Genomic DNA, 27,435 nt, shown 5'->3' on the forward strand with positions numbered 1-27,435 from the left:
ATTTTTAAAATGTTGAAAATGTAGATAGCATTGAGAATCTCTGAAATGATTACATTTAGTTTGAGACAAAATTAAATGATTAAATAAATAAATAACAATATTAATAATAATAATAATTATTATTATAATAAACTGTCCAATAAAATCTTGACGTGATCCAATCACAACGGAGATTAATTTGTTTATATAATACCCCAGATGTTATGAAATACCAAATGTTTTTGAAATGAACAGGAAGTGGTTAACCCTTTTCCAGAAGTGGTTCTTTTGAATAAGTATTATTTTAATTTGTTACAAAAAAAATTTAAAATCTTAAAAGTATTTGCTTAAGTTGATACATTTTCCCTTATAACTATTATTTACACAATATCACTTTAACCCCCCTGGGAGCCTTTTACCCCAAATGTGGGAGCCTTTTAGCCCAAATGTGGGTGCCTTTTAGCCCAAATGTGGGTGCCTTTTACCCCAAATGTGGGAGCACTTTTACCCCAATTGTGGGTGCCTTTTACCCCAAATGTGGGATTACTTTTAGCCCAAATGTTGGTGCCTTTTTCGTTTAATGTGGGTGCATTTACCCCTAATGTGGGTGCCTTTTACCCCAAATGTTGGAGACTTTTACCCCAAGTAAAAGGCCAAAAAGGCTCCCTCTCCACCTTTTTAATAATATTATTATTAATAATAATAATTTTAATCAAAACAAACTTTCATTATTTTTTATTTCCACACAAATTATGTTGCTCCATCAATATTCAATACGTTTTCTCGATACATTGTGTGATCAGAATAAAAGCAGATATATTCTTTCAGGTGTGCCTTTAGCCCATTGTACCCTACTGTATTAAGTTATAAGTTATGAACCAATTTTCACGTTTCGTGTTTTCTTGAGTTTTATTTCTTCTAGTAACTGAATAAAGCTGAACTGTCAACACTGCTTCAAACAACAGTTTGAAACTATGTATAGACTGTGTGGCTATAATGTGGCGCTACTCTTAATAAGGTCTATGACCTGACCTCATATTATACATGTCACTGTAATACCATTGTAAAATCGACAGCATTTAAGTACAAATTAGTAAATTAGTGTTGGGTTACGGCTTCGCCCTCCGTGGCGTGACATGACAAATCGTGTACTGTCTCTTTAAGACTGCGCTATTGTCATTGGTCAATGATCATCTGTCTTCTGTGTGCGCTTGTGCAGGTTCATTCTATTCCACAGGCGAATATTATAGGCCTATCATTTAATGCACCCACATCGTGGCAAGCAGTACTGTGTTGAATTATTATTATTGTTATTTTTTATAAATGCTTATTTGAACGGTTACTTGCAAACAACAAAATAAAAAAGGATAAAGATGGCTGAATTACCGATGGGGAAAGGGGTTTCCGCAGGAAAAATAGCGAGTAATGTACAGAAAAAAATTACCAGGGCTCAGGAAAAGGTAAGACATTTCAGCCATTATAGTAAAACACAGCATTATGGTATTCAGTGCTGCCATCGTTTCTGTTAGCACTGATCTCAGCGTTATCTCTCTTGCTGTCGTTGTATCGTGCTTATCATGATGTTTTAAATTGTGCAATGAGTAAAATATCTCGATGGCTCATTCACATATTGAATAGCAAACACATCTTTACACTAGAATACATTGAATTAGTTGTTTTACTGAATTAACAGATTCAAAAATGTGCGCGAGCTCGCTGTTTACTTAATTGCAGCGAAATGGGTATTTGGAAGCAAGCAGAAAAGCTGCGCGTTTTGTACGCCGATATGTGCGTTCATTTGACGCTTGAATACCACAATGGTCAACTCTAGATTTATTTTAGGCTTAAACCAATGCATTGAATGCCTCTGAACGTTTGCACTGAGCGAATATTCAGGTGAGCGCAGCTGCATCGCGCACTGCTGTTGGCCCTGATCCTTCATCACATTTTCAACTGGTGCTGCGTCCTGACAGTAATGAGCGACTGTCACATTTGCAAACACTTCAGGACGTTTCTTGGGAATACTTTAGCTGAGCTTTCTTTTTGTCACGCGCTTTGCCATACGTGTCTTTTAAAGCTCTCGACTGAAAAACATAATCATAATAAGAGGATATTTAAAGGGATTATTCATCCAATAATGACAATTCTGTCATAGATTACTCAACCTCATGTTGTTCCAACCCCGAATGGCTTTCTGTCTTTCTTGGAACTCAAAAGGAGATTATTGCAGATGAATGCCAGAATGTTAGCCACTGTTCACTTTCATTGTATAATTTTGTTTTCCTCCATACAGTGAAAGTGTTACGACTGTGGCTAACATTCTGCTTAACTAACTCACAATTATGTTCATTAGGTATAAAACAAACAAAAAAAACAAACAAATGGGAACCACACACTAACATTAGGGAAATGTTTATATTTCCTTTTGTGTTCCATGGATGAAAGAAAGTCTTGCATTGAGGAACTGATTACAGAATTTGTAATTTTTGAGTAAACTATCACTATAAGGTCAGTGCAGTATTTAGGAAAATTATGCAAATGTATGATGTATGCAAGGTATAACAAAAGACGGTGGTTTATAAATTTTACAGCAATACTTTACAACATATTTATGCAATTTGAGGTGAGTACTGCTCTACAGCTGCTCTTAAAGGGATAGTTCATACAAAAAATTCTCTCATCATTTACTCACTTTCATGCCATCCCAGATGTGCATGACTTTCTGTCTTCTGCAGAACACAAACAAAGTTCTTCAGAAGAATATCTCAGCTCTCTTGGTCGATACAATGCATGTGAATGGTGATCAGACCTTTAAAGCTTAACAAATCACATAAAGGCAGCATAAATGTAATCCAAATGACACCAGTTGTTTAATATGTGTCTTTTGAAGGAATGCAATCACTCAAACAGATCAATATTTCAAACCATTTTTACTGTAAATCTCCACTTTCACTTTCAATTTCAGAATGTGAAAGTGAAAATAGAGATTTATAGTAAAAATAAAGAAATATTATTAATGTTCTCACCCATGCCATCATATTGCTTCTGAAGATGTGGATTAAACCACTAGTTTTTTGGATTACTTTTATGCTGCCTTTATTTGATTTTTGGAGCTTGAAAGTTTTTTTTCTAAATATCTTTGTTTGTGTTCAGCAGAAGAAAGAAAGTCATATACATCTGGGATGGTATGAGAGTGAGTAAATGATGAGAGAATCTTTATTTTGGGGGTACACTATCCCGTTAAATTAGGGCCACGCACCAAATAATTAAAGACTATCTAAATTCTTGTTAATAATTGTTATCCATATTGTGTAGGTAACTAATGAAGTATGTAGTTAAATGTCACTTAAGGAAGTCATAGCACATTGATACTATTCTATATGATCTGTGCAGATGTGCAGTTACTAGTCTTAAATAATGCAGATCATTCATTTATGTCGGAGATTATATAGATACCTAGGATTTCTCTTGAAAAGAAAAACTCTCTCTGTGTAAGTGCAGTTGGGTTGTGGTTTATAATTATCCATTCCAAACAACATGTTTTCATCTTCTGTTCTTTAAGTCAACCTTTTAAAAACAGCCTTTCTAACACTACTAAACATACTTAAGAAATATCAAGCCATAAGATGTGTTTCTTTGTATTTTTCTTTTTCACAATATTGGACGAATATATGCAATAATATGATGATCTTTCTTCAGGTTCTCCAAAAGCTTGGCAAAGCCGATGAGACTAAAGACCTGGCATTTGAAGAGGGTGTGATTAACTTTAACAAACAGCTGGTGAGTTTTTTATTTTTTATTTATGTATGTTTTAATAATTGTTTCCCAGTTCTGAAGCAATATAGCCTAAGCATTAAAGGCCCTTCCTATTTTATGCCCTTGGTGTCCATTTTGCAATGTGCTCACATAGGTTGAGGGTTCCAAACTGCAGAAAGATCTTCGAGCCTATTTGACAGCTGTGAAAGGTGAGATTATTAATTGGCTCAAATATACACATAAATACAGTAAGTACAGAATGAACTGCACTTAAACAAATTGGATTGTTTTCATACTTTTTTGTTTTCTTCTTCTCTCGCTGATCCTTTTTTCTTGGTTTCCCCTAGCCATGCACGAGTCTTCTAGACATCTCTACGAGTGCCTGGATGACATGTATGAGACTGATTGGTATGGCAGAAAGGATGTGGACTCCATCTTCGAGGTTATTTTTGATTCATATGTCATTTTCCGAGAATAATGTGCTTTAAGGTCTCAGAGCACTTTAGGGGAAAATGGAAGCCTATTTGGTCCAAATATGCACTTAAAAAAAGAAAAGAAAAATTGTATTTTTTCTTTCTCTTGTAACTACATTTTTCATTTCTAATTCACTCCCATTTTACCCATTTTAAATGTGATTTTACCATGTTTCCATTACTGAAAATAAAGTTGTGCCATGTTCCATAATTTTTCTTGATCTCTTCTTTCTTTGAAAGGAATGTTAGAAATGCATTATAGAAGTGGGGAAACAGATGGGCGGTAATTCAAGGGGTTTTAATTTACAGTATTTAGATTCATGTTAATCTGCATAGTTAAGTCTTATACAGTATGTAGATAATATTCATGTAAATGCAATAGAGTTTTACAGCACTGTAATTACATTAAAGTACAAAACAAGCATTATTGATCTAGAATTAGTTTCCATCCTAAATAGCTGTACAAAATTAAGGATAATTGAGCTGCTCTAGTTAGATGTGTTTCTGTACGTGTGTGTGGGTTTGCATTTGAATGTATTAATAACAGTTTTGTACCATCCTGATCTCTAGTCTCTAATCTTGTATGTGTATAATAGGACTCAGACCTTCTCTGGACAGACTTCCATCAGAAACTGGTGGATCATGCGCTTATATCCATGGACACTTACCTGGGCCAGTTCCCTGATATCAAGGTACTGAGATCAGGATAAAATAATCTTGTTAGCGTACTGTTATTATATTAAATGCTATGATCTTTCTATTTAATATCTGTATGTTGTTTGCAGGCCCGTATTTCAAAGCGAGACCGGAAGCTGGTGGACTTTGACAGTGCCCGTCACAATTTTGCCGGGGTAAACAAAGGCAAGAAAAAGGAGGGTAATAAGATCACCAAGGTAAACACTGGACAGAAAAGTTCAGTTTTCAAAAATGTTCCAATGTGATTTCTCACAGCCATTTTGTATTTGAATGGGGTTTTTGTTTGTTTTTTTGACCCTGTAGTCCGTGCATATTTGTGCATGTATGAGTTAAATGTATTTTTCATGGCCTCTCTTGTTCTATATGTAGCCTGCTTCTCTGCTGGAAAGGGCCGCTCCAGGCTGGGCTCAGGGTATTCTGTCAGCCCATAACGTGGCACAGACCAGCCTCTCCAGGAGTCAGGTGACAAACCATTACTATTACTACTATGTACTTATAATGTATCTGTGTTGTTGCATTGTACTTACATTGAAGTACCTGCATTTAGTTACATCTGTAGTTACACTGTTTACCTTACCCCTAAACCTAACCCCAATCTAAACACCAACCCCAACCCCAACCCCAACCCTTACCGTAAACCCTAAACCTACCCATACCTCAACCTCATTAGCAGCAGCATATAGTACATAATAAATACATTGTATATATACATTTTAATGTTAGTACATGGTAGTTAAAACACCTAATATAAAGTGGGACCCTGTATATTCAGAATGTTAACTGGACAGTATTTTATAAATAAAGGTAAAAATGAAATGAATGTCCTTGCATTTTTGGACTAAAAATATGACAGGAAACAGGGCTTGTTTTGTAGTGCAATTTAGGTCAAATGGTTTCAACAGCTGAAACCAGTTGAAATAAGATTAGGTGCAGTCCATTTCATATTATGATGTTTTGTATGTGTTTGTGTTAATAGGCAGAGGAAGAGTTGGAGAGGGCACAGAAGGTGTTTGAGGAGATCAATATAGATTTGCAAGAGGAACTGCCATCATTGTGGAACAGGTATAGTTCTATATTATACTGTTGATTAAACAATATGGAGAATTAAATGACATATGTCTGCTGTCCCACAGAGCCAGACTTTTGACTAGTGGTGTAAAGTGCAGTTCATATTGTCCACATAGCTTATTCTTGCTCAGAAGACACAAGTGTATATTTGATTTATGTGATATTTAGGGGATTGCAAATCTGAAATCTATAATTATACAATAATAGACTACTGTGCAATAAAGCTGAAACACAATCAAATAATTGTGTAACAGTCTCATTGAATGGTTTCACAGACAACACCAAATAAATTACTGGAAAATGTGTGTATCCTTCATTGTCAGTATCTCTGTGCACCCATCAGTAATAAGTACTGATTATTTCACAGACATGACTCTAAAAACAAAGCATAATAAACTGTTTACTTGCTACAAAGTCCCTCAAACATAATTCTGAATATCTTTCAAAGATTCAGTGCCATGAACATCACATACTATTGCAAAAAGTTCTTCCTCTTAAGCACTTATCTTGTCAAATGTGTTAAAAACCTCTGTAATCAGATTGGCCCTTGCTATTTTTGTGTGCAGTATGCATAAGATGGGCCATTAGTCTGGGACTGCATGTTCTGTTGCTTTATTGAGGGCTGATATTGTATCTGCTCTCTTCCAGTCGTGTTGGATTTTATGTGAACACATTTCAGAGTGTGGCTGGTCTAGAGGAGAAGTTTCACAGAGAAATGGGCAAAGTAAGGTGTTGCAAATAATAATTTTATGGCAAAGTTTTGAATAAAAATGTATATCTAATATAATTTTTTATAATATAATAACAATATTTTCTTGTGGCTTGAGTAGCTCAGTGAGTATTGACGCTGAATACCACCCCTGGAGTCTCAAGTTCGAATCCAGGGCGTGCTGAGTGACTCTAGCCAGGTCTCCTAAGCAATCAAATTGGCCCTGTTGCTAGGGAGGGTAGAGTCACATGGGGTAACCTACTCGTGGTCACGATTAGGGGTTCTCGCTCTCAATGGGGCACGTGGTAAGTTGACTGTGGATCGCAGAGAGTAGCACGAGGCTCCACATGCTGGGAGTCTCTGCGGTGTCATGCACAACGAGCCACGTGATAAGATATACTGATTGACAATCTCAGAAGTGGAGGCAACTGAGACTTGTCCTCTGCCACCCGGATTGAGGTGAGTAACCGCACCGCCATGAGGACCTGCTAAGTAGTGGGAATTGGGCATTCCAAATATATATATAATATTTTCTTGAAAGAGTAAAAAATTCTCTAAAAGTATGAAAATACTGTATATTACTGATGGCAAAATATGAAGAAAATAACTGAAATGAAAGAAGTCTAACACATTGTCCTTTTTCATTTATTTTCTTTCTTACAGATCAGTCAGAATTTAAATGATACTCTGGAGAAGTTAGAAAATCAAGACATGTCCAGGTCAGACACATTTACGAATATACACAATGTACAGTAATATGTACATTGTCAGTAATATGCAGTCTAATCCTGTCAATGCTGTTTAGAAAGATGTATAAACCGGATGTGCATATGGCTATTATTAGTATATTATACTGTAATTACACTACACATAATAAATAACAATAAATAAATGAACAAACCCCAACACAACTCTCACAGAAAAACAGGTAGCCAAAGGGTGAGGACATCAGCAGCTCAGAAGAGGTAACAGCGGTATCCCTGCAGTGCTCTGTGTGTTTGAGGGTTTGTGTGTGAGTGTGTGTCTGCTTGTGTGTGTCTATGCATTCCCTGTTACTTAAGCTTTTGTGCACCATCAAGTGCTACCCATTTAGGCAAGGGTTGTCATGTGCAATACAGAATCTTTGTCAATGCCGCCTGCAGCCCTGAGCCTGTAGGTGCTACACAGTAATTAACCAGCAATAGTGTTGCATTCTGCCATTGTGTGTTTTAGATCAGTGTTTCCCAACCATTACTGCTGTAAGTACCCACACAGCACAGTCAGTAATGCTAAAGTACCCCTTCACTGACACAAAACCAAAGATATGGAGCAAAGATTATATCATTTAACATTATCATTATTATAAACGAGTTAATGCATGCGATTAATTTAAAAAGTTTAACACGTTCATTTTTCTTAATCGTGATTAACGTGTTTATCGTTAATACAGCATAAATACTGGTGTGAAGGGTGGTAACTTTGTAATGTGTCCAACCGGAGACATTACACTGACACGCACACACACACCAGAGCCCTTCTACCAAGATGAGCCTACAAGCTTAGCATAAAATAGCATAACGTGATGGTCCCATAGACATTCTTTGGGCTGTTTTGTCATAACACACTAAAGTTGACCGTTACGCTCTCTCCAATGATAGAGGTTGTTATTTAATTAAATAAAAGAATATCTGACAGCACTTCTCTGTCAATGATAAAAATGATCGAGAAAGGAGCTCTTAGCTCTATTTGTTGTACAAAACAAGCCCAGATGGGACTTGTGAATCAAGTATTTTTCATGGTGAGTTCAAAGCGGTGCTCAAAGCGCTGACACGAATCATGAACGCAGCTTCACGATTGCTGTAACAAAGCTACAGTCTACCGACAGATTAATATTGTGGATGATGAGAGTTTAAGAGATTTAATACCCATTGCAATGAATATGCAACCTATTTGGGGACAAGCTCTTTCAATTAGACTTTGGGAAACGTTTAATGTGACTTGAATGAGTGATATTTTAGTGCATTGCCTTGATATTGTGGAAGGCTTCGTTTGAAAAATATTAATAGCATTATATTGCTATCTCTGGTTTTGTTATCTTTCTAAGATGAAAGTAAATACATTTTTACAAGAAAAGAAGTATAAATATTGTAAAATTTCAGCTCTTTCAAAATGTGTGATTAATCACGATTAACTAAAACAATTATGTGATTAATTGTGATTACAATTTTTAATCGACTGGTAGCACTAATTATAATCAATAATATTTTAAGTATATTTTAGTTATAATGTCCATTTCACCTAAATAGGAAAGAATTTATCTCTTTGCTAATGCTGTTACTTATACAGGGGACCTTCTAACTTGGTACATTACGAAATATAAATTTTACAAATTTTATTTTATCAGAATTATTTCATAATTTTGGTCACATTTTAGGTTGTTAAATTCAAATAAATATGAATTCTTGGAATTGCATGATATATTGCATACATATGTTTTATTACATGTTTATTGTTTACATGCATAATTTGTACTATTTTGCTGCATAACGATTGGCCTACTTATACTACGCCCTTAAAGTATCAACTTATTTGCTATGGAAAAGTACACACTTTTGAATGTGTAGCAAAAGAGTGTGCAAGTAGTCATACATACTATCACACCATACAATTGCATCTTGAAACCACAGACCTCTTTGATGCATAATTTCATGCATCCTGTCACCACACACTGAACTGTCAATCATAGTTACATGCATCCTGTCACCATACACTGACCTGTCAATCATCCTGTTACAGTTATTATGACATAATTGTTCCTTATTTAATTTTGACTATCATTCATTCATTATTTCTCATTCCAATTTATTTACGCTTCCTATCGTAGAAGAAGCAGTGCGTTGTTGATGATCTGTCATGATTAGCTGTTGTTTTTACATATGATGCATGATGTAATGTGTATTTAATGCCAATCTGATATAATTTGCTATTGTTATCTTCATTAAATGTGAGTAGTTCAAAATGTGTTGCAGATTAAATATAACACATTTAACAGTAAATAAATGATTGCGTTGACAATGTTATCTTGCGATACATCAGGTGAAAATCTAGGATTATTTACCACATCTTGAATCCTACTCCAAATCGGAAAGATAGATCATTTGCATGACACTGTGGTGAATAACTTTGTTATTTTTATCTTTCGCAACGTCACATTACGATTACATCATTACAACAGACCATTGAAAGAGAATCTGGCCTTTGCTATATTTCAGTGACAAATGAAATGGAAAAAAATTTAATGAGAACAGACTATTTATTATTTTTAAGAAAGATCTCTTTAAAAAAATACAGCAGCATACACAATAAGCAATAAAAATATATTAGGTGGAAATATAAGCGTGCAGGTAAGATGATAATGATTATTAATAACTTAAACACTTTTCTGTTCTCTGTGTAAGTAGAGCAGTTGATCTTTTGCAATTTCATGAGTCGATCAGAATGAACAGTTGTAGGGGGAGTGTGTGTTCTCGTTATAGAAAGCACCTGATTAGAAAAGGTTTCTCATCCTCTTTGTGACATCATGGTTGTTCCTGAGTCTTTTTAGCCAGAGCAGAGATACTGCAGATTCTAAATGCTTATATCTTCTGAAAATGGATTTTGTTGACTTTTACAAGTAACACTATAATTTAGAGGACTTTAAAGCTAAAAGATATGGACTATACGCAACAAAACTTTCATTTTGATTTCACTGAGTTGCACCGTCAGTTTTACTGCCGCCATGTTTGTAGTTTTCTTTATTTTACAATTGTAGTTCAGAAGCAAAGTTTCCATCGAGCAAAGTATTATGGGCAATATTAACCGAAAATGAATATAACATTTTGATATCTAGCACAAATAGTAAACAAATCGGGTAACTTTTGCATATCTTTTTACACATACAATTATTTGAGACACACTAATTCTCATCTCACATATATTTTGGATGGATAGAATGCAAAGTGATACGCAGGGATTGATATGTAGAACAAGAGCTATTGGGACTGGTCAAATGAAGATTACGATTAATTAAAAATCGATATTTTTACCCATCCCTAATTTTATTATTTTTATTTTAAGCCATAAATGTCATTTTGTTATGTTCAACATAGCAAAATCCAATTCTTTTCACGTACCCCTAGAACCTTCTTACATACCCCGGTTGGGAATCACTGTTTTAGATGATACCTTCCCAGTCTGTTTGAGATCACTGCATGAGTAAAAATTTGCTTCCCCAGATAGCAACTTTGTCTGGGTCTGCATGAATATTGTTATGTTTGATACTATCCCCACTGTAGTTACTATGCAGTTCTTGCTTGGATGTGTCTCAGTTAGGCTTCTGGTACACACCAGTTAGGTGTGCTTGGATTGATCCCACTTCATGAACATGTTACTGTATTAAGATTAGTATCTGTAATTTGTGCTTCAGTGACAGACCACAAGATGCCAATCACACTTTGAGCCCAGGAGGACCACCGGCAATTCCAAAATCACCATCTAAGGTAATGTATGTGTTTATAAATCACTGGTGATATAGTTACAATCAGAGTTCCCTCAAATTTTTGTTCTTGCTGAGCAAAACTTATGTCTATTGAGGAGATCCTGTGACCACATGAGCCAAAACACACCATATACTTTGGAGTGGTGGTGGTTTAGTGGTCTAAGCACATAACTGGTAATCTGGTAATCAGAAGGACGTTGGTTCAAGCCCCACAGCCAACATCATTGTGTCCTTGAGCAAGGCACTTAACTCCAGATTGCTCCAGGGGGATTGTCCCTGTAATAAGTGCACTGTAAGTCGCTTTGGATAAAAGTGTCTGCCAAATGCATAAATGTAAATGTAAATATACTGTACTAGACCAGTGGAGTGTTCACTGTGCCTTTTCATTTAGCTCTAATTCAAGAAATCCACTCATTTTGGTCTGAATGGGAGCAACATCAGCAGTGTGAGGTGTATACGCATTCAGCTGGAATTTTGTTGCAGTAAACAATAACTGTGCTTGCACCAGTGAGCTTACAGTTATTTCTCATCACTCTCTGTGTTAGCATCAACAACATTCACCTCCATTGCACTTTTTATGTGTTTCCAGCTAAGGCCTGTTGTTCCTCCACCTCCTAAAGTTACTCCATCAAAGGACCTGAAGCAGGAAAGCATTATCAATCTCTTTGAAGAGGCTGCCACTCCAAACATCAGTGTCACCTCACCAACACAGGTCAGCAGGATTTCTAGGCTAATGCTGCTATATATAAAGATACCATGAGTGCATGACTTATAATTATGGCTACCTCTTAAAAATGTTTTGCTTGACAGTCACACATTTTGTTCAAATAATCACACATTTTAGCTATGTTGCTAAGCCAAAAAATGTGATACTATCTTTTAAGATACCTAAAATCTAAGGCAGCATTGCATCTTTTGTGAATAAGGCAATTTCACTCAACATATGTGTGTTCTCATTATACAGTATTATACATGCTCTTTAGAGTATTGAGTTTTATGCCACATCAAACTCTAATATGCTAAAAGTGAGTAAAAGTCTAGTCTCTTTTGCAGTTCATGAGCGAACCTGCTAACTGTGAAACACTTATGGAAAAATCTTTATTGTTCTCCTCTTTTTTTGTGTCAGTATGATGCTCCAGCCACTGCTAATCTGCTGGATATGGACCTGGACTCACTCCAGGCTGCCACCACCCCAGCACAGGTCTGTCACAACTAAAGCATAATTAAAGCAATTAAATAATAAACAGTATAATTGCAGTACAGTAAAAATGATGATATATTTACTTTTAGACTGGATTAGATATTAGCAATGGAATTTCATTGTGCAATATCTCTTAGTAAAATGGACACATCTGGCTTGTCCAGTCATTAATTATTCTTTATCTGCTTATTGGCAGACTTGGGATTCATGGGGGGTGAGTGCACTTTTGAATATGTTTGCTCTCAAAGTTGTTGATACCAGCAAATGACCTTCTCTTGTAATTCAAATGGATTCTCAAGCTTAGCTATTTTAACCCTTTAAGCTTGAATGAGCCGAGACTGAAATATAGCGAGTAATATCTAAGTATATGTCTTTGACGAACATGTTACATGTAAAACAGGTGTTTCTCCTATACTGCGTTTTCGCTTATAATTTAATAAAAAAATAAACAGAAAATTAAATATCACATACCATTAAGTAGACGAGGTGATTATCTTTAAAACAAGCCCACACCCAATGTAATTGTATGCATGGATCATTAGATAATCCACACAAAGTACATGCTATCTGGCTAAAAACACGTTAGCTTTCCTGGATCAAATGATTTTATCGGAAATAATTTAGTATGTTGTCCAGCATCATGGAATGCTAAACCAATAATATTAGGATTCAGATCAGTGCGACCAGATGTGGAAGTCATCATAATATGGGCAGAGAGGATCGTTCACTCTAATTGCATATGGTCACCAGGAGATGGCGCCAAGTACATGACACAGACTCAAAGATGGCTCAAATGACACAGAATGGAACTGAATGAGATCTCGTTACTCATGCCTGCATGATTTGGAGAGAGAGCATACCTTTAGTCATTGTTGTATTTGCATGTGTAATTAGTTCTTATGCACAATTATAATGTTTTATTTGTTTGGAGAGGCTTTTGGACACTTGGAGACTGTGACAAGTCAATTTTCAATTTAAAAGTAAAACTTTATTGGCATGATTGTGTTTACATACAATATGCCAAAGCATTAATACACAAAACAGATAATGACAAGACAATTAATAATAATAAAATGGTAACAAATAGCAATAAAGATAGAATTAAAATAAGTTGCCAGGTAGTGAATCAAATAAAATAAAAACTATAATAACAATATACACTATACAATATAAAATAAAATAAGCATTTAACACGACATTATGAACATAAGAGAATAAAAGTACTGTGACTGAAGTACATGTGCATCTCAAAAATGAATTTAGTTGCAACTGATTCATGATGGTCCTCCCCCAGTAACAAGTCTTCTAGTTGTCATTCGCAAAAGGAGGAACCAGTAGCCGGATAAACAATCCAACTTAAGTTTTATTTTGCATACAAAGATCTGCTTTTCAGCATAACACACATGATCTCTTCTGCGTGTGTTTCTCTCTCACTCCCTCCGGCGGTCTGGATTGCCTTTTTATTCCTCTCCACTCTCACTGCAAACACAAAACAGCTGTTAGAGGTGATTTCCCACAGGTGTCAATCCTTACCGTTCTGTCTCTCCCAGCCTCACTCTCTGCCAACGTTGCTCAGCCATGCCCCCATCACCACAGAGACGTTTTTGGACACTAGGATAAATTATATTTGTAATGCTATTACTTTTGCTATTAATGTAATCCTATTAATGCTATTAATGCTTTGTCAGATCAATTCAAAATTGTACTCAGTTACAGGTGACATGATTGGAAACAAAGCAAATGTTTTTCAGAGCTACCTTATTTACTCGCTGATATATATAAAGTTAATTCATCAAAATAAGATTTTTTCTTTAAATTATTCACCCTAAGAGCTTAAAGGGTTAAATTATTTAACTAATTCTGAAATACTTGTATGTCTTCTATGAATAATAGTCAAGTTATTCCAATTTCTTGAAGGTCAGAGAAAACAAATTCAAATAGTTTGAGATATCAATCTACAGTTGCAAAACAGCTATTCCATAAAATGTCCTCTCACTGCAAGCTGTCCTGCATAAGCTGTAAAGTTGTAAATGTCTGTCTGTCTTGCTTTAGCACTAACTGTCCATGATATTAATGTTGCATTTTTCACATCCTCCAGACAACACTGTGTTCAGCAGTAGAAATGCTCATCTGTGTTTTACAATCTTTCTGGCTCCTCATTCTTCCTCCACTCCGAATGATCCCTGGTCATGCTTTTCCTGGTTCCCACATGCCACCCCCCCACCCCCCACCCCCTTCACCATACCCCAACTGCCCTACTTACCCTACCCCCCTGCCACATGTAGCAAGCAGAAAAGGAAGCTGATGTGCCCCAGACATGGGACGATGATGGTACCCAGCCTATGGGCTCTAGCTGGGGCGATGATGGTTCCCAGGCTACCTGGGATGATGGTGGTAGCCAACCTGTGCGTGCTCCTCCCGCATATCCCACCTGGGAGGATGATGCCTCTCAGCCTGTGCAGGGGAATGACAATGGTTCTGTCCAGCAGGCCCAGGGGTGGGACGATGATGGGGCACAGGTACAATTCTCATAGAGCTAGATAAGAGGAGCAAAGGTGTGCTAGACTGAAGGCATGCCTCCTATGGATGCCTCTGAATGGGAGCAAGAAGATGCTTTTAGGAGGATGCTGGTGGCAGTGGTACTGTAGTAGCAATAGTAGTAGTTGTAGTTGTAATAGATATAGTTGGGCATGATATGTTATAAAGAAAGCTGTGTAATTTGCACCTTTTTTGTTCTCTCTTTCAACTCTCTTGATATTTCACCCTCTCATTCCTCATTCTATATTGGCTCTCTCTTTCTTTATCCCCCAATCTTTCCCTTTTACAGGCCACAGACAATACAGCTGCTACAGAAATTGAAGCTGCTACAGAAGCTGAAACTGTAAGTGTCTTCCAGATTTTCAGATTTTAAATTTTACAAATGTATTTTTAAATACAAGAACAGTAGACAAACCCAAAGTGCAGTTAAAGAACAGCCAAAGGCCAGAATCCAAAACCAAGTCAGAACAATTAGGCAACTAAATCTAAGCAGTTAGATCCAGGCAAGAGATAAGTCAAAAATATATATAAACGATGCCTTTGCAGGGCATTTTGAGGGGAGAACAATCATGATGGCCATACTGTGGGGTCATTCCAAACATAATTTTCATTGAGAATGAATTGTAAAGTGAGTTTAGAATGACTGTTATCTTGGGTCCACACACCTTTTAACCCTGTGAAACGCTCACTGAAAAGGCAAAGTCTTAGAAGGGAATTGGGCATATGGATGATCACTTCTGAATGGAACACACCCTGAAACTATTGAAGGTTCCTCAGAACTAGTATTCAGGCTAGAACTCCCTCTAGCAGATTGAAGGAGCAGCTACAAACTTGTCACTGTGCACATTGGAGGAAGATTCCCTGTAGGTGATCAGACCTACAGATCAGAAGGGTAGAGTCATGGCCTCTTCAGGTTGACACACACTTGGTCACACTTGCATTTTCTTGTTCCTTTGCTAGTTCTTCATATATCACCATAATATATACACATATCCATATATGTGTTTCTGTTGTTATATTTGCATTTATACTTAAAATCCAGCCGGCAGAGGCAACCACCAAGAGCACAGAGAGTGTAGAGATGCCAGAAACCTTCCTGTTCAAAGTGAGTGCAAAATTATGCATTAATTTAACTAACAATTTTGTTTTGATGTATGTTGATCACAATTTTCAGCAAAAGAAGTGACCCAGAGTTGTATTTGTGTGAATATAGGTGAAAGCAATGCACGATTACACTGCCAATGACTCTGATGAGTTGGAGATGAAGGCAGGAGAAGTGGTGTTGGTGTTGAACTATGATAATCCAGATGATGAGGTTAGTGTGGCCTTTCGTTTTAACCCTTACTAACCCAAAATATCTCAGAAGTGTTATATGCAGTGTTGGCTAAGTTACTTAAAAATAGTAATCCATTACAAATTTTGAAAAATTATCTAAAATGTAATCATATTACTTGACTAATTAATTTATTGAAAATTAATCACATTACTACTTACTTTACTTTTAAGTTACTTTCTAAAACACTTTTCCGCTCATCAAATTCCAAATAATGTCTATTTCCCCTTCTGTCGCTCTCTCCACGTTGTGTCGGAGAAGCAACGGAGAAGAGGTGAATATCGGTCTCTCTTGAGCGCCGATATTCACCTCTGACCTATTGAAAAGGGCCAATGAGAGTTGGCAGTCAGTATTTGCATACCCCGCCCCCGCATACGGGTATTTAAGCGGGGCAAATACGGAAGTTTAGTCAGAAAATTTATTCGGAGCCGATGGTCTGTCTGGACTCCCATGGACTGCCGCCTTCAGGCCAGCAGGCCCAGGCTGAGGCCGACGCTCAGATGTCTGACATGCTTTCCCGGGCCGCCGTAAGCGTGGGGTTGGATTGGAACCCTCCATCCTCCACACAGCCTTCACGGTTGGATGACTGGTTCCTGGGGGCAGCGCGCCGTTCGCGGCCTCGCATCCCCCCGGTCCCGTTTTTCCCGGAGGTGCATGACGAGCTGACGTCTACGTCACCCGTCTAGGTGCCACCCGCTCCACTCTCACCACCCTCAACGGCGGAGAGCGCCACGGATACGGGGCGATTCCCCAGGTCGATAGGGCAGTTGCGTACCATCTATGCCCCGGTAGCCCTACCTCCTGGCGTGGCCGCCCCGTACTCCCATCCAAGCCCTGTAGGACAACATCCTCGCTCAACGCGAAGGCCTATAGTGCGGCTGGACGCGCTGCCTCCGCCCTGCATGTGATGGCCCTCCTGCAAGTCCACCAGGCCAAAGCACTCAGAAACATGCACGGGGGTGGACCTGATCCTGATGTGCTGCAGGAACTGCGCTCAGCGGCCGACCTCACCCTGAGAGCGATGAAGGCCACAGCGCAGGCACTCGGACAGGCGATGGCCACCCTAGTTGTCCAGGAACGCCATCTTTGGCTCAATCTGGTCGAGATGCGTGAGGCCGACAAGAACCGCCTCCTGGACGCACCTGTCTCTCAGACTGGCCTTTTCGGCGACACCGTCGAGGACTTCGCCCAACAGTTCTCCGCGGTGAAGAAGCAGACGGAGGCCATCTCTCAAGCATCATGCCCTGCCGCTACGGGCCCTGCCCCGTCTGCCCGCCGAGGGCGTCCCCCTGCGAAGAAACCAGATCCTGCTCCGCCTCAACCCGGGCCCAGCTCTCAGCCCCAGCGCCGAGCACCCCGCAGGCGGCGCACGCCCCCTGTCTCACGAACCCCCTCTTTCGCTTCCCAACGCATCACGCTGGCTGCACCGGACCATTCGACTCGGTTACGCAATTCAGTTTGCCCGGCTCCCGCCCCCCTTCAGGGGCGTCCGCTTTTCCGCAGTACACGGCGAGCATGCCAGTTCCCTGCACACGGAAATCGCAACCCTCTTAGCCAAGGGCGCGGTAGAGCCTGTCCCTCCAACCGAAATGAGGAAGGGTTTCTACAGCCCTTACTTCATTGTACCCAAGAAAGGCGGCGGCTTACGACCAATCCTGGACCTGCGAGTTTTCAATCAGGCCTTGTTAAAACTCCCGTTCAAAATGCTCACGCAGAGAAATATTCTGGCTGGCGTTCAGCATCTAGATTGGTTCACAGCATTAGACCTGAAGGACGCGTACTTCCACGTCTCAATTCTGCCACGTTCTTACGGTTCGCGTTCGACGGCCAGGCGTTTCAGTACAAAGTCCTCCCCTTCGGCCTGTCTCTGTCCCCTCGTGTCTTCACGAAGGTCGCAGAGGCGGCCCTTGCCCCGCTACGAGTAGCCGGCATCCGCAGAGACCAGGTGCTCCGGCACCTCAGCCATTTGGGGCTTCAGGTCAACTGGGAAAAGAGCAAGCTCACTCCGGTTCAGAGCATCTCTTTTCTCAGGTTGGAGTTAGACTCAGTCTCAATGACAGCACGTCTCACGAGCGAGCGTGCTCAGTCGGTGCTGGATTGCCTCGCTTCCTTCAAGCCAGGCACAGTGGTCCCTCTAAAATTTTTCCAGAGGCTCCTGGGGTATATGGCGTCCTCCGCGGCGGTCGCACCGCTGGGGTTGATGCATATGAGACCACTCCAGCACTTGCTCCAGACTCGAGTCCCGAGACAAGCATGGCCCCACGGCACGCATTGGGTAAGGATTACCCCCGCCTGCCTCAAAACACTCCGACCCTGGACAGACCTCTGCTTTTTACGGGCAAGAGTGCCCCTGCAGCAGGTGTCCCGACGCGTTCTGATCACAACCGATGCCTCCTGGTCCGGGTGGGGTGCCGTGTGCAGTGGGCACGCAGCAGCGGGCCGTTGGTAAAGGGCCCCGCTGCGTTGGCACATCAACTGCCTGGAGTTGCTGACCATCCTTCTCGCCCTCAGGAAGTTCCTCCCGTTAGTTCGGGACAAACACGTCCTCGTGAGATCGGACAGCACCACGGTGGTGGCGTGCCACTCACATCCCCGGCAAGCTCAACGTCGTAGCGGACGCGCTATCAAGACGACACCTGCCCGGCGGGGAGTGGAGGCTTCACCCCCAGTCGGTCCAGCTGATTTGGGAACGGTTCGACAAGGCCCAGGTAGACCTGTTTGCCTCCCAGGAAACCTCCCACTGCCCGCTCTGGTACGCCCTAACAGAGGCTCCCCTTGGGACAGACGCGCTGGCTCACAGCTGGCCCTCGGGGCTGCGCAAGTACGCATGTCCCCCAGTGAGCCTTCTTGCACCGGTGCTGTGCAAGGTCAGGGAGGACGAGGAGCGAGTCACGATAGTGGCCCCCTACTGGCCCACTCGGACTTGGTTCTCGGAACTCAGACTTCTCGCGACAGCTCCTCCCTGGCAAATTCCCCTGAGAAAGGACCTCCTCTCTCAGGGACGGGGCACGCTCTGGCACCCGCGCCCAGACCTCTGGAACCTCCACGTCTGGTCCCTGGATGGGATGCGGAAGAGCTAGCCGGCTTACCGTGACCGTTGTGAATACAATTAACCAAGCCAGAGCCCCCTCTACCAGGCACCTTTACGCCCTTGTGCGCAGATTGGTGTTCTTCCCGAACTGAAGAACCGCAGAGATGCGCGATTAGGTCAGTGCTTCTGTTCCTACAGGAGAGGCTGGACAGGAGGCTGTCCCCGTCCACCCTCAAGGTGTATGTTGCCGCCATTGCCGCCCACCACGATCCTGTAGACGGCAAGTCTTTGGGTAAGCACGACCTGATCCTCAGGTTCCTGAGAGGCGCCCAGAGGTTGAATCCCTCCCGGCCAGGCCTAGTTCCCTCCTGGGATCTCTCGGTAGTCTTGGCAGGACTCCAGAGACCCCCCTTCGAGCCGCTTGAATCAATTGGACTCAGGGCCCTCTCTCTTAAGATGGCTTGCTGATCGCGCTCGCCTCTATCAAGAGGGTCGGGGACCTGCAAACGTTCTCTGTCAGCGACACTTGCCTGGAGTTCGGTCCGGCAGATACGTCTGTGATCCTAAGACCGCGACCGGGCTATGTGCCCAAGGTAGTGAACCTGCAAGCGCTGCCCCGGGAGGAGGCAGACCCAGCCCTTTCGTTGCTATGTCCAGTGCGCGCCCTGTGCATTTACCTGGACCGCACACAGAGCACCAGACGCTCTGAGCAGCTCTTTGTCTGCTTTGGGGGATGGCAGAAAGGGAATGCCGTCTCCAAACAGAGGCTCGCCCACTGGGTTGTCGACACCATCACACTGGCTTATCACACCCAGGCCGTGCCCCTACCCTTGCGGGTCCAAGCTCACTCAACAAGGGGTGTTGCGTCCTCGTGGGCACTGGCCAAGGGCACCTCCCTAGCAGACATCGGTAGAGCCGAGGGTTGGCAACACCCAACACCTTCGCGAGGTTTTACAACCTCCGCGTTGAGTCGGTTGCATCTCGTGTTTTCTCAGGTCCGAGCCCGTAGAACTCGGTAACACGTAGACCGACCGGCTGGGTGGATCGCTTGCGCCCAGCGCCCTTTTCCTGACGTCAAGGTTAAGTAGTGCGCCTTTTTCCCAGGGCTCCCACTCCGAAGTCGGGACCCTGGTCGATTCCTCCCCAGCCCTCCGGGTCCGCGGTTCAGCGGAGGAACTCGCCGACCCAAGCCACTGCGGGTACCCTGATGGCTACCCTGTACTGGTATAGGTGCTCTGTAGGTAAGGCCTCCTGCTCGGACTCCCCCTGTGTGTATTTCCACGGTTCTGTACCCTTACGAGCGGACCCCCGTGTCTCCCTTAGGCAGTTACAGCTGCCCCGGTCGCCGTGCTGTAGCAACTCCCTCCTTTCGTGGCTGGATCTACCACCGCACCGTACTTTCCACACGAGCCCTAAGACGGCCGTGTGACGTGTCTACCACTTTTCCTCCCCAAGAAAAAGGGTGTGGTCTCCGCAGGGTCTGGGTAAGACCCCCTTCCCTATATGCGTGTAAGGGTCCCGGCCGTGATTGCTCTATGCGAGAAACATAGAGAGAAAAGAGGCCCAGCCAGGCTGGCCCGTTCCCATGTTGGCAAACATCGCCTTGTTCCCCTCTCAGGGTAACTAGACGGATCCCGATGTTCGTATGGGGCATTGGGGAAGGGTACGTGCAGCCGGGTACAGACGATGCGTGGCACTGGATGAATCCCTGCCCGCCTCTGTATCGGCAGTTCACGTTACACGCTTCAGCACATGGCAAGATTGGAATGGGTCCCCTAGTGTCGCTTCTCCGACACAACGTGGAGAGAGCGACAGAAGGGGAACGCTTGGTTACGTATGTAAACTCCGTTCCCGAGGGAGGGAACGACACGTTGTGTCTTTCCTCCGCCATGTCGCTGAACCGAGCCACTGTTGTGGCCGGACCATTTCCGGCTCCTCAGAAAAATCCCGACTAAACTTCTGTATTTGCCCCGCTTAAATACCCGTATGCGGGGGCGGGGTATGCAAATACTGACTGCCAACTCTCATTGGCCCTTTTCAGTAGGTCAGAGGTGAATATCGGCGCTCAAGAGAGACCTCTAGTGTCGCTTCTCCGACACAACGTGTTGTTCCCTCCCTCGGGGAACGGAGGTTTCATACGTAACCAAACGATTTCTTCCTTGATCATTTTTATACGCAAGTCATCCATTCAGCACCTCACATTTGTCCTTCCCAATAACTGGTCACATGGCCATAATTCATGTATTCTAGATAAATTATATATTAGAAATAATCATAACCCTATAATGTTCTTAAAAGTAATTCATTGATTAAATTAATTGAAAAACAGTAACTGTAAGTGAATTACAGGAATTGAAAATGTTATGCATTACACAATTTTTTTTTACTAAAAGTAATTAGATTACATTAACTAATTACTTTGTAATTGGATTACATAGGGGTGTCCTGATACCAATACTTGTACCTGAATGGGGTCCGATACCGTGCTTATGTACTTTTAAAATGTCATTAAAATAATACCAAAAACTGATACCATCTGTAAACATTCAGTGCACAAATTAAAATCACGTTATGTTTTATTATCTGCAAAAGCTTTGATAAATTATAATTTTAGAATTATAGTAAAGTATAGATTTATAATTATAGTATAGAAGGTCCCCAGTTCGATTACTGGTTCAACCTGGGCCTTTCTGTGTGGAGTTTGCGTGTTCTTCCCGTGTTTGCATGGGATTCCTCCGGGTGCTCTGGTTTCCACCACAATCCAAAGACATGAAGGTCAATTGAATTGGAGACTCTAAACTGGCTGTACATTGGCATTCAAAGTTTGGAATAATGTACAGAATTTGCTCTTATGGAAAGAAATTGGTACAGTTATTCACCAAAGTGGCATTCAACTGATCACAATGTGTAGTCGGGACATTAATAACGTGAAAAATACTTCAAAGAGTTCTCATAAAAATATGCAGTCAGTTTGTCCAGATACTCAGGTGACATATTCCTGTAGCATTGGCCATAGATGTGACTGTCTTATAGGTCATTTCTCACGCACCTTAAAGTCTAGCTGATCCCACAAAAGCTTAATGGGGTTAAGATCCATAACACTCTTTTCCAATTATCTGTTGTCCAATGTCAGTGTTTCTTTGCTCACTCTAACCTTTTATTTTTGTTTTACTGATTCAAAAGTGGCTATTTCTTTGCAATTCTTCCTATAAGGCCTGCACCCCTGAGTCTTCTCTTTACTGTTGTACATGAAACTGGTGTTGAGCGGGTAGAGTTCAATGAAGCTGTCAGCTGAGGACATGTGAGGCATCTGTTTCTCAAACTAGAGACTCTGATGTACTTATCCTCTTGTTTAGTTGTACATCTGGACTTCCACATCTCTTTCTGTCCTTCTTAGAGCCAGTTGTCCTTTGTCTTTGAAGACTGTAGTGTACACATTTGCATGAAATCTTCAGCTTTTTTGGCAATTTCAAGCATCGTATAGCCTTTATTCCTCAAAACAATAATTCACTTACGAGTTTCTAGAGAAAGCTGTTATTTTGTTGTTGCCATTTTTATCTAATATTGACCTTAAGACATGCCAGTCTATTACATACTGTAGCAACTCAAAAACAAACACAAAGACAATGTTAAGCTTCATTTAATGAACCAAATAGCTATCAACTGTGTTTAGAGAATGGGTGGATTGATTTTCTTTGTGCTTCAAATGTGAGCACTGAAGGTTCTCCTTGGCTCATACATGGAAAAAACATCCTGACCATTGCACCCTCAGTTTGTAGCAGGTGATAGTGAAATGAGCGCAAATTCACTTTATAGCACAAGGCACATACAGACTATTGTACATATTTATTTTATTAAATAGCAGCCTTTTGCAGTTTGATAATCACTTTTAGTCATGTAGCAACTGGCTTTTCCAGACTGACCTTCATAACAACACAGAAACACTTCAAAATAAAAACGCAAATTAAATAAAAAAAGTACGACAGAAATAGATGTATAGTTATGTAATATTGACTGTAATACTACTAATAATAAATAAATAAATAGTAATTGTATTATATTTATATTTAAGCAGTATCTCACATCTGTAATGCTCTATTATGCAGCACTTTATTTGACAAAAATAAATCTAATGATGTATTTTGGATTGTGCTGTGATATTTTGTATAAAAGTACTGAAATTGAAGTATCAAGTATTGAAATATTTTCAACATAGAATATTATATTATATAATTTTATATAATATATTGAAAAATATTTTCATTTGATTACATTTTTAAATAATTAATTTATTTAAGCATGATTTTGATGATAAAAAAAAACTGTTGATGTGGAATTCAGAAAAACTTTTTAAAAAAAATAGATAAGTATCAGGACATCCCTAAGATTACACTCAACACTGGTTATATGCCATTTTACATAAACTATAAATCGAGCTGTACATTTCTTTAAACAAATGTATAATGCTACAGTATTATTTCTGCTTGTAACAGTCCAACTGGTTCCTTTTGTAAACTGATTACCAAACCTTTTATTAAAAATGCAGTTGTAATTTCTGTACCACCAGGGGCACAAAACAGATTAGAAAAAAGTATTGTTTTCAAACAGGTTTCCCAAACACTCCCCTCGTCCTCCATTTTTCAATAAGCATGTAGTCCCCAAACCCACGCCATTGGTTGAGCCAATATTACTATGTTGGCCCCACTGACTCTCATCAGAGAAATATTGCAATTTTGGGAAATCAAACTACAAATGGTTTACTTATAGTTTTCTTTAAACTTTTGGCTGCAATTAGAAAAAGTATTCTAAAATTAAAAAAATAAATGCAGCCTCTTTAATTAAATGTGATGATTTTACATTGAAGTCAAGAACATTTTTGTTTTTGTGCTGAATCACCCAAATGAAGGTATAAAGCATTGTGTGCATTGTGTGTTTTCAGGATGAAGGGTGGTTAATGGGAATCTTAGAATCCGACTGGATAAAGTCTAAAGATCATGCAAAAAAAGGAGTCTTTCCAGAAAATTTCACCCAGAGAATGTGAGCCCGGACATCAGCCTGATCTGTGTCACTTCAACCCTTGCTCCGTTTCTATTACTCCTTATTCCACCTTCTAAACTTTCAATAAATATGCATATATGGAAAATCTGTCCTACACCAACAATTGCACAATCTGTTGGTTAGGTTTGTGGAAGTTGTTTGCATTGTTTTGGGTGTCCTCATCATGGCTCCAATTTGTGACGGTGTAAGGACAGTATGAAATTGGATAACCCCATTCTTTGACAAAAGAAAAGTGTCATTCTGTTACTTTGTTTTGCCTTTTATGATGTAGAGAAAGCTGTTTCATCTGCCAGTGAGTTGCATACCCAAAGTTAGGAAATCGTCTAGTACTTTGGTGTAAATTTGATTAGACTAGGCACTCCTAACCATGTACTTTTTGTGTAAAAATGTTTGAATGTCACGTCTCTAAATTACGTATCCAATTTCTGAATGAAAAGCAAAATGTTGAGGAAATTGCTTATCCATGTGGGCTAATGATGTATGATATTGCTTAAACAAACCATAGTTCTGCCACAGGTGGAAACAAACAGTATTTATTTTTAAGTGGTGAATAATTGCCCTCGTAGTTGCATAATCCTTCAGTATGAAACAGTGCTTTTGAGACCAAGTGCTGAGCACTCTTCTGTGGAGATGGAACTTGGCTACTCAATGTCAAAGATCTACCAGCACCATTGTTCCTGCATGTTTAAATCAGTAAAAAACTAAAAAGTAAAAAGGAAGCAGACTCTAATATAGTATATTTAGTATATTAATAGAGCATATTAATATACTCTATTAATAATAGTAATAGAGTATATTGTCCTTCTCACTATGCACTCATTCCTTAACATACAGTATGCAGTTAATGTTGACACTAATGACGCTGACGTATTTATCCCCGGACACTTGCTCAGGTTAAATGTTAATGAGCCTGTGTGCTGTGTCTAACCCTCAGCTTTACTGTATACAGTACACAATATTACTGGCCACAGATGTCTTTGAAAAAGCCATTCCAGATATCTCTGTTTATTATTGTACTTCATTGTGCAAATGGAATCATGTAAAAATAATGTGGCTGTCTGTCATTCAGTGAAAAAGGGTTTATATTCTGTGAAGGAGAAGTAGTCACATGCTCTTCCTTCTTAACATGAAATGCAATAATGTCTGCACAGGTCTTTATTTCTTTATCAATTGTATTCATAAACATATGTCAGAGATATTGGCATTTTGTGATTTGAAAAAAAGGGGTGGATATTAATGCTCACAAATGTGAGTTTTAATATGGTGCAACACTCAAAAGTTATTCAGAATATGCATAATATGAATTCCATAATCTTACACTGTATTTATATTTTTATTTTTGTATATTGTGAGACAAATGAGAGTCTATGTGCCATGAACACTGGCTTATAACTGGGGTCTTTTACTCAGTGTTCTTTTAATGTTGCAATCAGAATTTACCATCAATCCCATAGTAGCGAGAGCAGAGCCTATTTATAAGGAAGGACTATTTAAAAGTAAGCCGGTGTTACAGAGAAATTAATTTACCAGTCTGTTGCGCTGAATGAAAACTTGTTGTTTTGTTACGCCTGATCTCTATCTAATTGGACGTGTCATGTGACCCAAGCTTGGGGGGGTGTTGCGCTTCATTAGTTTTGAAGCACGTGAGTGCGTGTTTGTTTGCACACCTGGTTTTTGTATCCTGTACTAGGAAATCAATGTTATCTGTATATAGAGCTGCCACTGCATCTTTATTGAGTTCTCGTGCAAGCTCTTGATTAAACGAAGAAGACATATCCTCCGCCCGTGCTTAAACTCAATTACAATATTTGCTAGTGTTGTTGTGATGTTGCATTTGTAGCTGTTAACATTGTGTCGTTTTGTTGAGTTCCGTCACTAAAGATTCTCTGAACATATCTATATCTGTGATTAGTGTGAATGTGAAAGGGGCATGTTAAAATCCATGAGCAGTGTGTTAGTGTGTAGTAACTTGGTGTTTTCTTGCTGAGGTGGACTGAGAGACCAGGGCCATTTTAAGGCACTATAAGCCATGAGTGTAGTCATTCTAACATCCTGTATCCTGCTCACTCACCAATGCTAATAAACATGGATTTAATCCTGTATTATTTAATTTTGTGTGTGTGTGTGTGTGTGTGTGTGTACCATAAATATTCTTACTATTTGTACAAATGATGTCACATTCATATACACTGCTTGTTTTACACCTGTCTTAATTATATTATTGAAATGCCCTGTTAAAAATTGAACAGTGTGTTCAAGCACAGGGATATCACTTGTGCATCATGACTATTATTTTATTTATTTCTATTTTTAAAGAGATAGTTCACCCAAAAAGGAAAATGCTCTCATCATTTACTCACCCTCATGTCATCTAAGATGTTTATGGCTGTCGTTCTTCTGCTGAAGACAAAGATTTTTAGAAGAATATCTCAGCTCTATAAAATGCAAGTGAATGGTGATCAAGCTTTTGAAGCTCCAAAAAGGAGATAAAGTCAGCATAAAAGTAATCCATACAACTCCAGTGGTTCAGTCAATTTCTTCTGAAGCAATCCAGTTTGTTTTGGCTGAGAACAGACCAAAAAATTACTTATTTTTTTCACTGTACATATTGAAAGCAATCTCCTTAGCGATCATTATTTCAAGCTCTATTACACTCCCTATAGCGCAATCTAGTGCTCTGCATATGCAAGATTGAAATCATGATTGTACCTAGAGACTGCAATATTAAGAAATACAGTGAAAATGTTGTTACATTTCAGTCTGTTCTCACCCAAAATCAACTGGATCATTTTAAAGACAATTAGTAAACCACTGGAGTCTGATGGATTATGTTTATGATGAATTTTTATGATCTCCTTTTTGGAGCTTCAAAGGCCTGATCACCATTCACTTACTATTATATGAATCTACAGAGCTGAGATATTTTTAGAAAACTCTTTGTTTGTGTTCCGTGGAACACAAAAGGAGATGCTAGGCAGAATTTTAGGCTCTGTCACCATTCGCTTTTATTGTGGGGGAAAAAAGATGTGATTAACTTTCTGCCTAACATATCCTTTTTGTATTCCGGTTTTGCAAGA

The 27,435-nt window shown here is 40.1% G+C and overlaps 1 protein-coding gene across 4 annotated transcripts; it reads left to right on the top strand.

Moving 5' to 3' along the window:
* Positions 1–1,201: 1,201 nt before the first annotated feature.
* On the top strand, positions 1,202–26,489 carry LOC127654532 (myc box-dependent-interacting protein 1-like). Of its 4 annotated transcripts, XM_052141728.1 has the most exons (20): positions 1,202–1,439; positions 3,679–3,759; positions 3,890–3,944; positions 4,083–4,177; positions 4,805–4,900; positions 4,994–5,101; positions 5,274–5,366; positions 5,881–5,966; positions 6,621–6,696; positions 7,345–7,400; positions 7,602–7,646; positions 11,126–11,198; positions 11,787–11,909; positions 12,324–12,398; positions 12,595–12,612; positions 14,684–14,917; positions 15,226–15,279; positions 15,979–16,041; positions 16,150–16,251; positions 24,240–26,489. In XM_052141728.1, the coding sequence occupies exons 1-20, from the start codon at positions 1,353–1,355 to the stop codon at positions 24,339–24,341; spliced, it is 1,722 nt and encodes a 573-aa protein (XP_051997688.1). In that variant the 5' UTR covers positions 1,202–1,352; the 3' UTR covers positions 24,342–26,489. The 4 variants fall into 4 exon arrangements, with proteins under 4 accessions (XP_051997688.1, XP_051997691.1, XP_051997689.1 ...); XM_052141731.1 differs by lacking the exon at positions 14,684–14,917; XM_052141729.1 differs by lacking the exon at positions 12,595–12,612.
* Positions 26,490–27,435: the final 946 nt, after the last annotated feature.

Source organism: Xyrauchen texanus, chromosome 14, assembly GCF_025860055.1.
Source record: "Xyrauchen texanus isolate HMW12.3.18 chromosome 14, RBS_HiC_50CHRs, whole genome shotgun sequence".
Lineage (NCBI taxonomy): Eukaryota > Metazoa > Chordata > Actinopteri > Cypriniformes > Catostomidae > Xyrauchen > Xyrauchen texanus.

Excerpts from the sequence above, each read along its gene's own strand:
- LOC127654532 (XM_052141728.1), top strand. The coding sequence starts at position 1,353 with ATGGCTGAATTACCGATGGGGAAAGGGGTTTCCGCAGGAAAAATAGCG. Across the intron at positions 5,367-5,880 it reads CCAGCCTCTCCAGGAGTCAG|GCAGAGGAAGAGTTGGAGAG; the intron begins GTGACAAACCAT and ends TTGTGTTAATAG. Across the intron at positions 5,967-6,620 it reads CTGCCATCATTGTGGAACAG|TCGTGTTGGATTTTATGTGA; the intron begins GTATAGTTCTAT and ends GCTCTCTTCCAG.